General features: G+C 39.5%; 1 protein-coding gene across 2 annotated transcripts; it reads left to right on the top strand.

Annotated features, from left to right (window-relative positions):
* The first annotated feature begins 2,173 nt into the window (after positions 1-2,173).
* On the top strand, positions 2,174-10,114 carry LOC117531032 (probable phosphatase phospho1). Of its 2 annotated transcripts, XR_004566505.1 has the most exons (3): positions 2,174-2,283; positions 7,359-8,465; positions 9,663-10,114. XR_004566505.1 is itself a non-coding variant. In XM_034194038.1 (2 exons), exon 2 carries the CDS (start codon positions 7,386-7,388, stop codon positions 8,163-8,165), a length of 780 nt encoding a protein of 259 aa, XP_034049929.1. In that variant the 5' UTR covers positions 2,174-2,283; positions 7,359-7,385; the 3' UTR covers positions 8,166-8,972. The 2 variants fall into 2 exon arrangements, 1 of the variants encoding a protein (XP_034049929.1); XM_034194038.1 differs by lacking the exon at positions 9,663-10,114 and having other exon boundaries at positions 7,359-8,972.
* Positions 10,115-12,590: the final 2,476 nt, after the last annotated feature.

The following is a 12,590-nucleotide window of genomic DNA, read 5'->3' as shown; positions in this document are numbered from 1 at the left end:
CCCTCCTCTTTCACAGACCGTGCATCAAACCCTGGACGTTCTCTGCATCCACTGATGATGAGATGGCTCCCGAGACGACGATCTCACCCGTCTGGTCACAAGGTCGAGTCTCTGGCAAATACACACTGTATACTCCAGTCTTAAATGCCACCATGTTCCAATCCATATAGATGCACCTCAGCTGTGAGTCCTGACGAGCCGCAGGTGATCAGGGTGAGGTCCTGATAACCTCAGCAACACAGCCACTCAGTCCCAAATGCAAGCCACCTGGAAGGAGAAACAAAGGACAGAAACAAAAAGGCAGCCAGGCCCCCCCAGCCATATAACAGTTTGAAATGACTTTAGTTTTGTGTCATGTCTGTGATCTGCTTTTTTTCTACAAAATTAAACAACTGAATGAATGTCCTCTGAGGCCGGTGATTCCATAATTTTTTCCAGGGGTTGTATATTGTGTATCTGGAAAGTATTCACGGCACTTCACTTTTTCCACATGTTATGTTACAGCCTTATTCCAAAATGGATGGAATGATTTTTTTTTTCCCCTCAAAATTCTATGCACAATATCCCATAATGACGATGTGAAAAAAAGTTTTTTTTAAGATTTTTGCAAATTTATTAAAAATTTTAAAAACTAACAAATCACATGTACATAAGTATTCACACCCTTTGCAATCCCTACAGTGAAGCATGGTGGTGGCAGCATCATGCTCTGGGGATGATTTTCAGCAGCAGGAACAAGGAGACTAGTCAGGATTGTGGGAAAGATGAATGTAGCAATGTAGCTACAGAGACATCCTGGATGAAAACCTGCTCCAGAGCACTCTTGACCTCAGACTGGGGTGACGGTTCATCTTTCAGCAGGACAATGACTCTAAGCACACAGCCAAGATATCAAAGGAGTGACTTAAGGACAACTGTGAATGTCCTCAAGTGGCCCAGCCAGAGCCCAGACCTGAACCTGATTGAACATGTCTGGACAGAACTGAAAATGGCCGTGCATCGATGCTCCCCATCCAACCTGATGAGCTTGAGAGGTGCTGCAAAGAGTAATAAACAAAACTGCCAAAAGATAGCTTCACCAAGCTTGTGTTATCATATTCAAAAAGACTTGAGGTTTTAATTGCTGCCAAAGGTGTATCAAAAAGTATTGGGCAAAGGGTGTGAATATTTATGTACATATGATTTCTTCTTTTTTTATTTTTAATAACTTTTTAAAATTTTTTCATGTTGTCATTATGGGGTGTTGTGAGTAGAATTTTGAGGGGAAAAAAATGAATTTACTCTATTCTGGAATAAGGCTGTAACATAACAAAATGTGGAAAAAGCGAAGTGCTGTGAATACTTTCCGGATGCACTGTAGCCAAAGGCATTCCAAATAAAATTGGATATTGGGCCATTATGAATTTTCTATGTATGTCACGTATGGCAGCCATTTTTCAAAGTGAAAATTGGAAAAATGCTCCAATCATATTGAAAAATAAATCAAAAATGTTCTAATCATAAAGATTCCAAAAAATGCACAATATGGGATACACTTAAAATTTAAATACACTCTATAACATTGAATGTTATAGAGTTACAGGGTAAAAACAGCAAAAATGGTGACAAAAGTCAATTTTAGTTTACAATACGACTGGAGCATTTTTTAAATTTTCATTTCATAAAATTCCTGCCACGGGTGACATGTTGAAAATTCATGATGGCCCAATATCCAATTTTATTTGAAATACCTTTGTCTATATGTGTACCAAATTCTATTCTTTTATGACAAAATGCATAATTGTTATGGAAATTTTAGCAAAGCTCCACTAAATAATAATAATAATAATAATAATAATAATAATAATCCCTGCAGAAATCCTACATATGTCCAGCAGGTGACAGACAGGTAGGTAAATGATACACAAATGCAACAAGGCCTTGAAAAGCCTGATTTTACTTTATACGTGTGAATATTAAAGATAAACTCTAAATAAATCCTAAGTGTAAAAGTGAGTGAAAGTCCTGTTTTTGAGCAGCGGGTGAGGTAAGTAAGCAATCATTACGAAGTGAATTACCTGTTAATATCTCTGATTAATATACAGTCTCAGGCATACTTCCTGTCTGAGGTGTGGTTTTATTTTGAAGGAGGACTCTATGTTTCCGCTGACTTGACGCAGTGGCTTTAAATGGGAAAACCCTGCGTGTCCTTCAGCGGGAGTCTCCTCTGAGCGCGCCCGCGCGCCGTCACTGGATGCGGTCACCCGAACCGAACCGAAACGTGCGTGTCCGTGCCCAGCTCCGGTAGGCCTGTATGTCTCACGTACCTTGTGCAGCTTTTTTTCTCTTTATTTGTCTGCTTGATATTTTAATATTTAAGAGATATTATTAATTTATTTGGATGTGCTGCACGCTGTGACTTTCGTAATCTACGTGAACAGAAACCCAATGGGTTAAAATGAGCTCCGTGTTAAAAAAAAAAAAATAAAATAAAAAAATTCCTACACCTCATGTACAGAGAAACGATGCAGAAGCCAAACCCTCCTTTAAATTCATCTGTCGATTTATTATTATTTTAAAGCCTTTACATGTTAATTATCTACAGGGTGACGTCTTCAGATTGAAACCAAAAATTAAATTAACAGTGACATGTAATATATTTGAGAACAATACTCGATCTTTTTCCCTTTGTGCGTTTAAAGCCTGTGCAATATTAAATTCCAAATCAGGTATTAAAACTAGAATGGCACTCAAACTGGCAAAGGGTCATCTGTGTATTATTTATTTATTTTATATCAAAGCTTTGTGACATCATGACGCAAGAATGGTAAGATTATTCTCACTTTCATTGATATAAATCCCAGAAGCTCATAGTTTTAAATCCCAGTTCTTACCACTGAAAACCTTAGAGGGTCCAGTAGGGTGTCTGTCAGGAATGAGGATATTCTGTCATTGTGCAATGGTCTTGCTTTAACTGTGGTGGGATTTTCATTTTGGGACTAACCCTGTTGTGTCTGATGATTTGCGAACGTTAATGCTGGAATTTACGGTCGCAAATTGAGTTTTACCAACGACACGTTAGCAGAGCTGGTAAAACGCATATTTGCGACTGTAATCCAGCATTAACATCCGCAAATCATCAGACACAAGGGGATTATTCTGATTCTAATCCAGTTCCATCATTTGCACGGTTTATTTTTCTGTAAGTAATTCGGTCGGCGAAGCTGACCGTAGCAACAGCGTCTTCATGCCAAAATGGAAATTCTGTGAGCAGATCCACAGATTTCTCCATCTTGTCAATTGCATTGAGTAATTCCGTATCAAAATCCACATCAGTACTTTCGGTATCTTAAATCTACTCATTTTTGCTTCGTCGTCGCTCCACCACTTTCTCTTGCTCTCAGCTGACATCACCATTATTGACACCTGTGCAGCAACGCGGCCGGGGCGCAGAGGAATAGATCAAATGTGAAACGGTTGAATATTTTGCTACCGTCTACTCAACATTTTATGGTCTGAAATCTCACACGATTAACCGATCAGATTTGCAGAACAAATGTAATTGATTTAGAATTTGTTTTTTCTGTCAGTGACTATGATGTACACTCAAAAAAATGGCTCATTGGATGAACTCAATTCAATTATGTGCAGGATTTACGTCTAATAAACTTATGTAGCCCCAACTCAAATAAAACACATCCATGCATGATAACTTAATTTAGTTGGGACTGCATATATTTATTAAGTGGAATCCAGTCCAATGAGTCAGTTTTTTGGGTGTATCACTCAAATAAATGACTCATTGGATGAACTCAATTCAATTATAGGCAGGATTTCCATGCAATAAATATATGTAGTCCCAACTAAATTAAATTAAATCATCTTGCATGGATGCACTTTGTTTGAGTTGGGGCTACATATATTTATTAGATGAAAATCCTGCTCATAATTGAATTGAGTTCATCCAATGCATCAGTTTTTCACAAGTTTTTTTTTTTCAACATTTTTAATTTACAAATATAGCATCTCTATATGCTTCCACTTGTCTACAAAATTTTATCCAAATCACTCAGTTTGTGAAATAATATGACAGGTTACTGTGTTACATAACTGCCACTTGTCTTCTGGTGATCAGAGATAGAGGTGTCACATCACGTCAAGGTTTTCTTTCACAACAAGACTAAAAAAGTGCCAAATGGCTCAGTGGGTGTGTGTCATCGAGCAACATAAGTCTGAAAATAGAGTTCTGTGATGTACGGGCATCTAAAATTAATCACTTCAGGCCTAAAGTTAGCTCATAGCAGGGCATTTTCTACATGAATAGACCAAGAATTGTTGGACTTCACCATAAAATAAACCACATTTAACTAGAAAAGGTAGATAATAATGTTTTTATGCATTGCTTTTTGGCCAAGTAGTGGAAATTTTAAAAATCACAACTGTAGGTTTGTTTAATCAGTTGATTCAGAGTTTGTCTCTTGTACTGCAGACTATTAATAGGTTGAAAGTGAACCCAGTGCTCTCTGCTACTATGGTATCTGGGTGAAGACAGATACCAAAGGCACTTTCCAAAAGCACAACAGGAATGTATAACATCTTAAATAGCTTCAATGCAGTTGCTGTATAGTTCCTGACCTGCTTATGTTTTGTTATATTCACACTTGTGCGACATGCTCTCGCGAGGAGGGGAAACATTTTCTCTCCAATATTTGTCTTACACAAATACACTCTTCACGTTGCTCACAGATTTAGAATATACAAATGTCACAGGTGTCAAACCGATTCCAGAAAGGGGCAAGAGACTGCAGGTTTTCTTTGGAACCAAACAGCAAAATCAACCGTGTAAAGTTAACACTAACTAAATTAAGACTGTCAGTGTCTATATATTTCTCACTGACCCAGTGTGGACCCATATAGACACTGTCAGTGACTACGTTTACATGCAGCCAATAACCCTTTCATAACCGGAATATTAGCAATAACCTGGTTGCGCACGGCCATGTAAACACCCGCAAAAACCAGAATATGCTCATATTCCAAATATGACCCGAATATGAATACTCCTTTTCTACCCGAATATCAGGTCATATAAACACGCATTGGAATATCCCCATAGAAAGGAACATTATTTTGTGTTCTGCGCAATGTCCTATCCGCAAGGAATCTTGGTCTTTTGAGTACAGCAACTACTTGTATGTGGCGCGTGCAACCCACCGGACATCACAGAAGCAGAGGTAAACAAGCATGGGTAAATCCAGACGCGGCAGCACAGCACCACACTTTTGGAGCGAGGAGGAAACCGAGTACTTCATTAGTATCGTGAAAGACATGAATATAATGTCTTTTATTGACGGTAGAAAGTACTGAGATAGCGACATTTATACAAGAAGGTGGCTGAAAAGTTACGCGAAGCAGGATTTGCACGAACGCCAGACCAAATCAAGCACTGGTGGAAGACGTGCGTCGCTGTTTAGATGAGGATATTCCAAATTATACCAATGACCATGTATACAGGAGTAACTCTGTCTGCTTAAGCATGTAAAGGGGTTATTCCTAATGATTCAGAAACCGGAATATTGACCTTATCCCGAATATTAACGGCATGTAAACGTAGCCAGTGTTAACTTAACACTGGTGATTTTGCTGTTCAACTCCAGCAGGTGATTTCCCTGATTCTAACTTTGAGCAGATGGGATGAGTTCATTTTCAGTTTCAATTTATTTTCATTTACATAGCACCAAATCACAACAAAGTTGCCTCAAGGCGCTTCACACAAGTAAGGTCTAACATTACCAACCCCCAGAGCAAGCACACAGGCGACAGTGGTAAGGAAAAACTCCCTCTGATGATTTGAGGAAGAAACCTCAAGCAGACCAGACTCAAACGGGTGACCCTCTGCTTGGGCCATGCTTCCGACACAATTGACAAAACAATTTACAAAACAAATATACAGGAAATTTTGCCGGTGCACAGGGGCGGCAATGAAATCACCTGGTGGAGTTGGTGGTTACAAAGGAAACCTACACCCTCTTGGCCCTTTCTGGAATCCGTTTGACGCCTATGAAATGTCAAACCAGCAGAAATGCACAGAGGTGGAGTTACAAACTGTGCATGCAGTAACATGTTGTGCCTCAGAACTTTCTTCTTCCTTGTCTAGAGGTTTACAGCAACTCGACTTGTCGATCTTCAAGATGCTTTGCCAGTTATCCAAGTGACCTCTTCAGTTTTGAATAGGTCTTCAGTTGAAGAACTCAACATTAGAGAAAGAGAGAGAGAGATGAATGTAGTTTTTCGATGTCTTCGTGAACTCTGCCATCAGAAGTCTATCTGTATGTGGTAAAACTTGTTGAGAGATTAACTTATCTTGGACGTGACATTCATGTCTCTGGGTGCTTGGCTGTTGAGATAAAGATGCTTCTGGGAGTAGCTTATGGTGTCATGAGGTTGCTGGACAGAGCTGTTTGGCAACATTGATAGTTTTGCATAAGAACAAAGGTCAAAGTCTACAGGGTCCATGCTTCTCAGCCCATGTGGAGTGTTTTTCTGGGCATAATCCAGCATGCATTGTAGCTCAGTGTTGATCCCAGCAAGGGACAACCACGTTTCACCTGGCTGCGACATACAGATAATTTATAGATGGCTAATTTCGGGAAGTAGGAATGGACCGTTTGTGTCCCTGAGTGGTTCCCATCAAGGACCCAGGACATTTCTGTACTGTGGTGGATGTGGCAGTACAACACATGTTCCCCTGACCTGATTTGAACCTGATAACTGTGGCACTTTTCCAGGGCTAGCATTAGCTAAACAAGAGTTCCACTCATCCATGTCACAGTGGTGTATTATTTATTTCTAGCTTTGAAGACTTCAAATGACACTGACAATAAATACAAGCCCTCACAATCAATGTGTCTTATTCTACATCTTAGATTAATCATTGATTATGACACATTGCAAGGGCTAGCATTAGCCAAACAGGAATCCTTTATAAATTTTGGAGTGGGACATATTTCCTTTGAATTTTTACAGTTACCGCTTCCATGAAAGTACTACAAATGATACATGCAATAGTTAGCTCCCATTATCAGCTAACTTAAGTTATATTTTACAATCTTCATTAATTAGGACACTTTGCCAGGGCTAGCATTAGCCAAACAGGAACTTACCTAAACGCTTTCTAAATTTCATCGTGGGACAAATTAACTTTTTTTATGCTAACCACCTTTGTTGAACCTACCATGCAAATAAACATTAACTTTTGTCAGCAAATCATTTGAACCATGTGTTCTTTTATTTCTACAGATTTTTCATTTTAGTTGCATGTTTCCTGATTGCGTTTGACTTTTCTCCCAACTGACTGCATTTGGTTTTTCCTTTTCTAGGGAGCGCCCACCCATCATAAACCAAAGATGACAGCTCCTTCTAACTGTACCCAAAATGCCTCACAGGAGCACCAGTTTTTGATGTTCTTTGACTTTGATGAGACCATCATCAATGAAAACAGCGACGATGCTGTGGCTCGTACTCTGCCGGGACAGCAGCTTCCTGACTGGCTGAAAAACTGCTTCAGAAAGGGGCATTATATTGAGCATTCACAGCGGATTTTGGCTTATATGGCAGAGCAGGGTGTCTCTAAAGACGCCATCCAGTCTACAGTGGAGGCAATCCCACCTTCACCTGGCATCATGGCCCTCTTTCAGTATTTGCAGAACCACCTGCAGGACTTTGAGCTTGTGGTGACCTCCGATGCCAACATGTACTTCATTGAGACGTGGCTGGAGCATGCTGGGGTGCGTCACCTTTTTCGAAAGATTTTCACGAATCCTGGCAGTTTTGATGCAAAAGGTCAGCTTGTGTTGCTCCCTTTCCACTCCAACTCCTGCTCCAGTTGTCCAGACAATATGTGCAAGCAGGTGATCCTTCGGGAATACCTTGCTGACCGACAGAAGGAGCGCGGTGGTGTACCTTTTCACAGGGTATTCTATGTCGGTGACGGAGCCAATGATGTCTGCCCTTGTCTGGCTCTAGGGCCAAATGACATGGTCTTCTCCAGGAGGGACTACCCTATGCACAAGCTACTGATGGAGATGCAAAAGTCCCAGCCAACCAAGCTAAAGGCAAACATATTTCCATGGACCAGCGGTTTGGATGTCAAGCATATCCTAAAAAAAACAATGGAGGAGAGATGAAATGTGCATGCGTGTACGTTTACAGCTAAACAGTTGCTGTAGCTCGTAAGCAAAGGCACAAGCTTAACCCCAAGATAGCCACAGGGCATAGTCAGCAGCACTGAGTCACATTAATGGTAGTCTGGCATAATTCTTTATTCTACTAAAGTAATTAAGAAGGTCATGTTATGCACATCAAACTTTGTAGCTAAAAACTACCATGTTCCCCATTTAGGTCTCTAAGAAAAACCTGCTTCTATGCCTGTTGCTTTAAATGGAATTGCCACACCCTCTCTCCCTTCAAGGATCCAGCAGCTTTGTGTCTTAGGCCCCTTTCACACTGGGCCCACTTCAAGTTGCGTCGTGCGGCGTCATGACGACGCCACATGGATGCAACCTAGTGCCGAGATGATGCAGCTCAACGCCACAACACTGTGACGAACGCAAAGGACGAAGCAAATCGGATGCCAAAAATTCAACATGTTAATTTTTTCTGCGTCGAGCACAGGACACAGAAGGAAGTGGTTTCAAGACAAGTCAAGGCAAAGCAACGGTACTCAACGTCAATTTATGATTCCTGCTGTGTTTCATTGTTCCCGAAGTATAAATCACGCAGGATTGTTTTTATACCATGTACACAATGCAGTAACTACACGCTCAAAGAGCACAGAAAAAAAAATGCTGATTGCAGCTTGACAGCTGCTGCAGCTACTCGCTTTTAAAATCTCTCACAACTGTGTTTAAATAAAATCCATAAAAGTCCTGCTCACAGACTGATTGCCAGAGGCAGGACATGACCACATCCAGTAAAAAGTCCAGACATTTCCAGTCCACTCATGGACAATTCGTTCGTGCGCACACGTGAACAATTAAAAGAAAAAACTGTCTGGCTGCAGGCAGTTCCTCACTCTCCCCTCAAACTCTCTCATAATTGTATTAAATAAATGACAAAAAAGGACATAAGTGCTGCTCACAGGCTGATTGCCAGAGACAGGACATGTCCACATCAAGTATAACTCCAGACATCTCCACATTTGCTCATGGATGGTTTGTTTTATTTATTTATTTATTTAACAGAGACATTGCAATCAAACATAGTTACAAAACAAAGCTTGCAGCTGATGTGATGCACACAGACTATAGCTGCTGCTAATTTTCAAGTCCCGTCCCTGGTTGAGCTGTTCTACACTAACAAGACATCATTTAAAATACAAATTCATTTACATAAGAACATTTCATCTATAAATAACAGTGCGCACTGTTATTTATAGATGAAATGCGTGTACTCGCTGATCGCGGTCAAAGGAAGAAAGATAAACTATAACAGAAATCAGAGTGCAGACCTGCAGACCTGCACAACAAATATAAACTAGAAGAGGAATCAAAGTGCACAGTCTAGATCCTCCTCTGCGCCCTCACCTCCTCTCTGCCCCGCTGCTGCTTGCACCTGACACAGACATTCCTGTGTCGTCATGACGCCGCATGAAGCAATATGAAGCAGGCCCAGTGTGAAAGGAGCTTCACACACTTTGGCTCACTCAGCATGTTCCACACAACTGCAGGAGTCCAGATGTGGATTTCTGTGACGTATGTCACAGATGTCTTAAACAAGCCATTTCAGGCCTAAATTTAGCTTATAGCTGCTTAGTTTCTGTGTGCAAAAAGACAGGAATGTGCAATTTTCTGGATGTTTAACTTGAAAACCAGACCTTGTTTACTTGTAAAGGCTCTTTTACACAATATAACCCCTTTAAAATTAAAAGCCTAACACATAATTGTGCAATAATAACACAGATATCACTTTCAGATTAAAGAAAAAAAGAGACTGAAGTTATGACTCATCTGATCAAAACATCTTTATACAACCCCAATTCCAATGAAGTTTGGACATTGTGTAAAATGTAAATAAAAACAGAATACAATGATTTGCAAATCCTCTTCAACCTATATTCAATTGAATACACCACAAAGACAAGATATTTAATGTTCAAACTGATAAACTTTATTGTTTTTGTGTAAATATTTGCTCATTTTGATGGATGCCTGCAACACATTTCAAAAAAGCTGGGATGGGGCAACAAAAGACTGGGAAAGTTGAGGAATGCACCTGTTTGGAACATTCCACAGGTGAACAGGTTAGCTGGAAACAGATGAGTGTCATGATTTGGTATAAAAGGAGCATCCCCAAAAGGCTCGGCCGTTCATAATTAAGATGAGGCGAGGATCACCACTTTCTGAACAACTGCGTGAAAAAATAGTCCAACAGTTTAAGAACAATGTTTCTCAATGTTCAGTTGTAAGGAAATTAGGGATTCCATCATCTACAGTCCATAATAATATGAATATGTTGCGAACATGACTGAGCGAAGCTCGTCAGCATCTCACCATGTCATTTAGGTCCTTCAGACTTTATTTAGGATACTGTGCCCTCCAAAAGTATTGGAACACTTGGAAAATCACACATTTTAATTTGTTTATGCCATTTTAAATACAAGAAACACACAAAAAAAAAATTTCTAAATTTATCTTCCTCAAACTCAAACTGAAAGCAAATCTCTAAAAGTTGATAAAACCTATAAATAATAATCAGTTTTATTGCCAGTTTTCTTTAGACAAGTCAGGGGATGGAAACATGAACATTTCCAAGTCACTGAATATGTCTTGGACTTTATTTACATCAATTATGAAGAAATACAAAAGTTTCTTTCACCAAAACCTCAAATCTAGGCTTTCATCTGAAATGTACTTTCTGTCAAATTTCAGGTCTTCTTTTTAAGAAAATCCTCCTCTACACCACTTCATCAGGAACCTGGATTTTATATTTTTATTTCATTTATATCAAGTTGTAGAGATTTGTTTTCAGTTTGAGTTAAGGAAGATAATTTTACAAAAAAAATTTTTTTGAAATGGAATAAACAAATTAAAATGTGTGAAATGCCAAGTGTTGCAATACTTTTGAAGGCAACTGAGAAACACTGAGGAGGAGCATCTTACATCTCATATATTGTGCAGCAGATAAGAGAATATTTAGAGTGGAATCCTACAAATGGTGATACAAAGATCACATTCGACACATTCTGCACGTGTTACAACAGCGTGGCTTCGTAGTAAAAGAGTGTGGGTACTAGACTGGTCTGCCTGCAGTCCAGACCTGTCACCCATTGAAAATGTGCGGCGCATTATGAAGCGTAAAATACGACAACGGAGACCTCGGACTGTTGAACTGAAGTCGTACATCAAGCAAGAATGGGAAAGAATTCCACCTACAAACCTTCAACAATTAGTGTCCTCAGTTCCCAAACGCTTATTGGGTGTTGTTTGAAGGAAAGGTGATGTAACACAGTGGTAAAAATACCACTGTCCCAGCTTTTTGGAAACGCGTTGCAAAAACAAAAAAGTCTATCAGTTTGAACATTAAATATCTTGTCTTTGTGGTGTATTCAGTTGAATATAGGTTGAAGAGGATTTGCAAATCATTGTATTCTGTGTTTATTTACTTTTTACACAACGTCCCAACTTCTTTGGAATTGGGGTTGTAATCAAATGTATGCCTCATGTGTTCTACAGTGAAGATCCAGTGCGCAATGGGCCCATGATCACGTGATATCCTCTTCCGTATTAATTTAAAATTTGTGACCTAACTTAGGTGTGAAATTTTTGGGTAACATGTTCTAATAGTGTAGACAGATGCAACTTAAAAAGCTGCTGTAGACAGATCAATAAGTTATTTTTCCACACTTGCGAAAAGAAAAAGAATAAGGTTAAGGAGACAGGCAAACTCCATGTGCATTCTCCACTGATAGCTGATCTGGGTGTAATTACGCAACAGTAATCGACACCAGCGTGCTGGAGCCATACATCTGCACTTTGGCCCATCATGTGATTCTGACAACACTCAAAGTAAAGTATCTCATGCAAACTACCATCGCTCACTTTCTGCTTTTGTTCTTTGCAGAAAATCCGAGTTAAAATTCTGGTTGAAAGAGTGTTTCGACTTGAGAGAATTTAATAGATCTTCTCACAAGCTCAACTGCTTTTTCTTTGAAAGCTTCGCATACAATATTACAAGTTAATGGTGGTGATGTTTCAGCATATTTTTGTTATATGTGTAATCATCAGCACGCATATTGCAGCCTCACTAAATTTATAAAAGGAAATGGAAAATAAAGATGCTTATGAGGCTCTTTGGTCTGTTTGTGAGCAGTGTAACAAAATTCTGCTGCAGCTTGTAATGGCTTTTGCTTCTTGTATCCTGTTTACAATAAGCTGCCAAAAAGTTCTCTATCCTTATCTTGTTTGTTTTTTGCGAGTGCAGATTGTGATAGTTTCTATTCTATGTTTTATATTTATGCAACAAGCAGTCAGGCGTGTATGTGTGCAGCAGACAAAGTCACTGCCAGTTCTAGGAAACTCAAAGTCAACTTCCCTCATGAACTGGGATGATTT

This window comes from Thalassophryne amazonica, chromosome 18, assembly GCF_902500255.1.
Source record: "Thalassophryne amazonica chromosome 18, fThaAma1.1, whole genome shotgun sequence".
In the NCBI taxonomy this organism is placed as follows: Eukaryota; Metazoa; Chordata; class Actinopteri; order Batrachoidiformes; family Batrachoididae; genus Thalassophryne; species Thalassophryne amazonica.
This window is presented reverse-complemented; position numbering and strand designations above follow the sequence as displayed.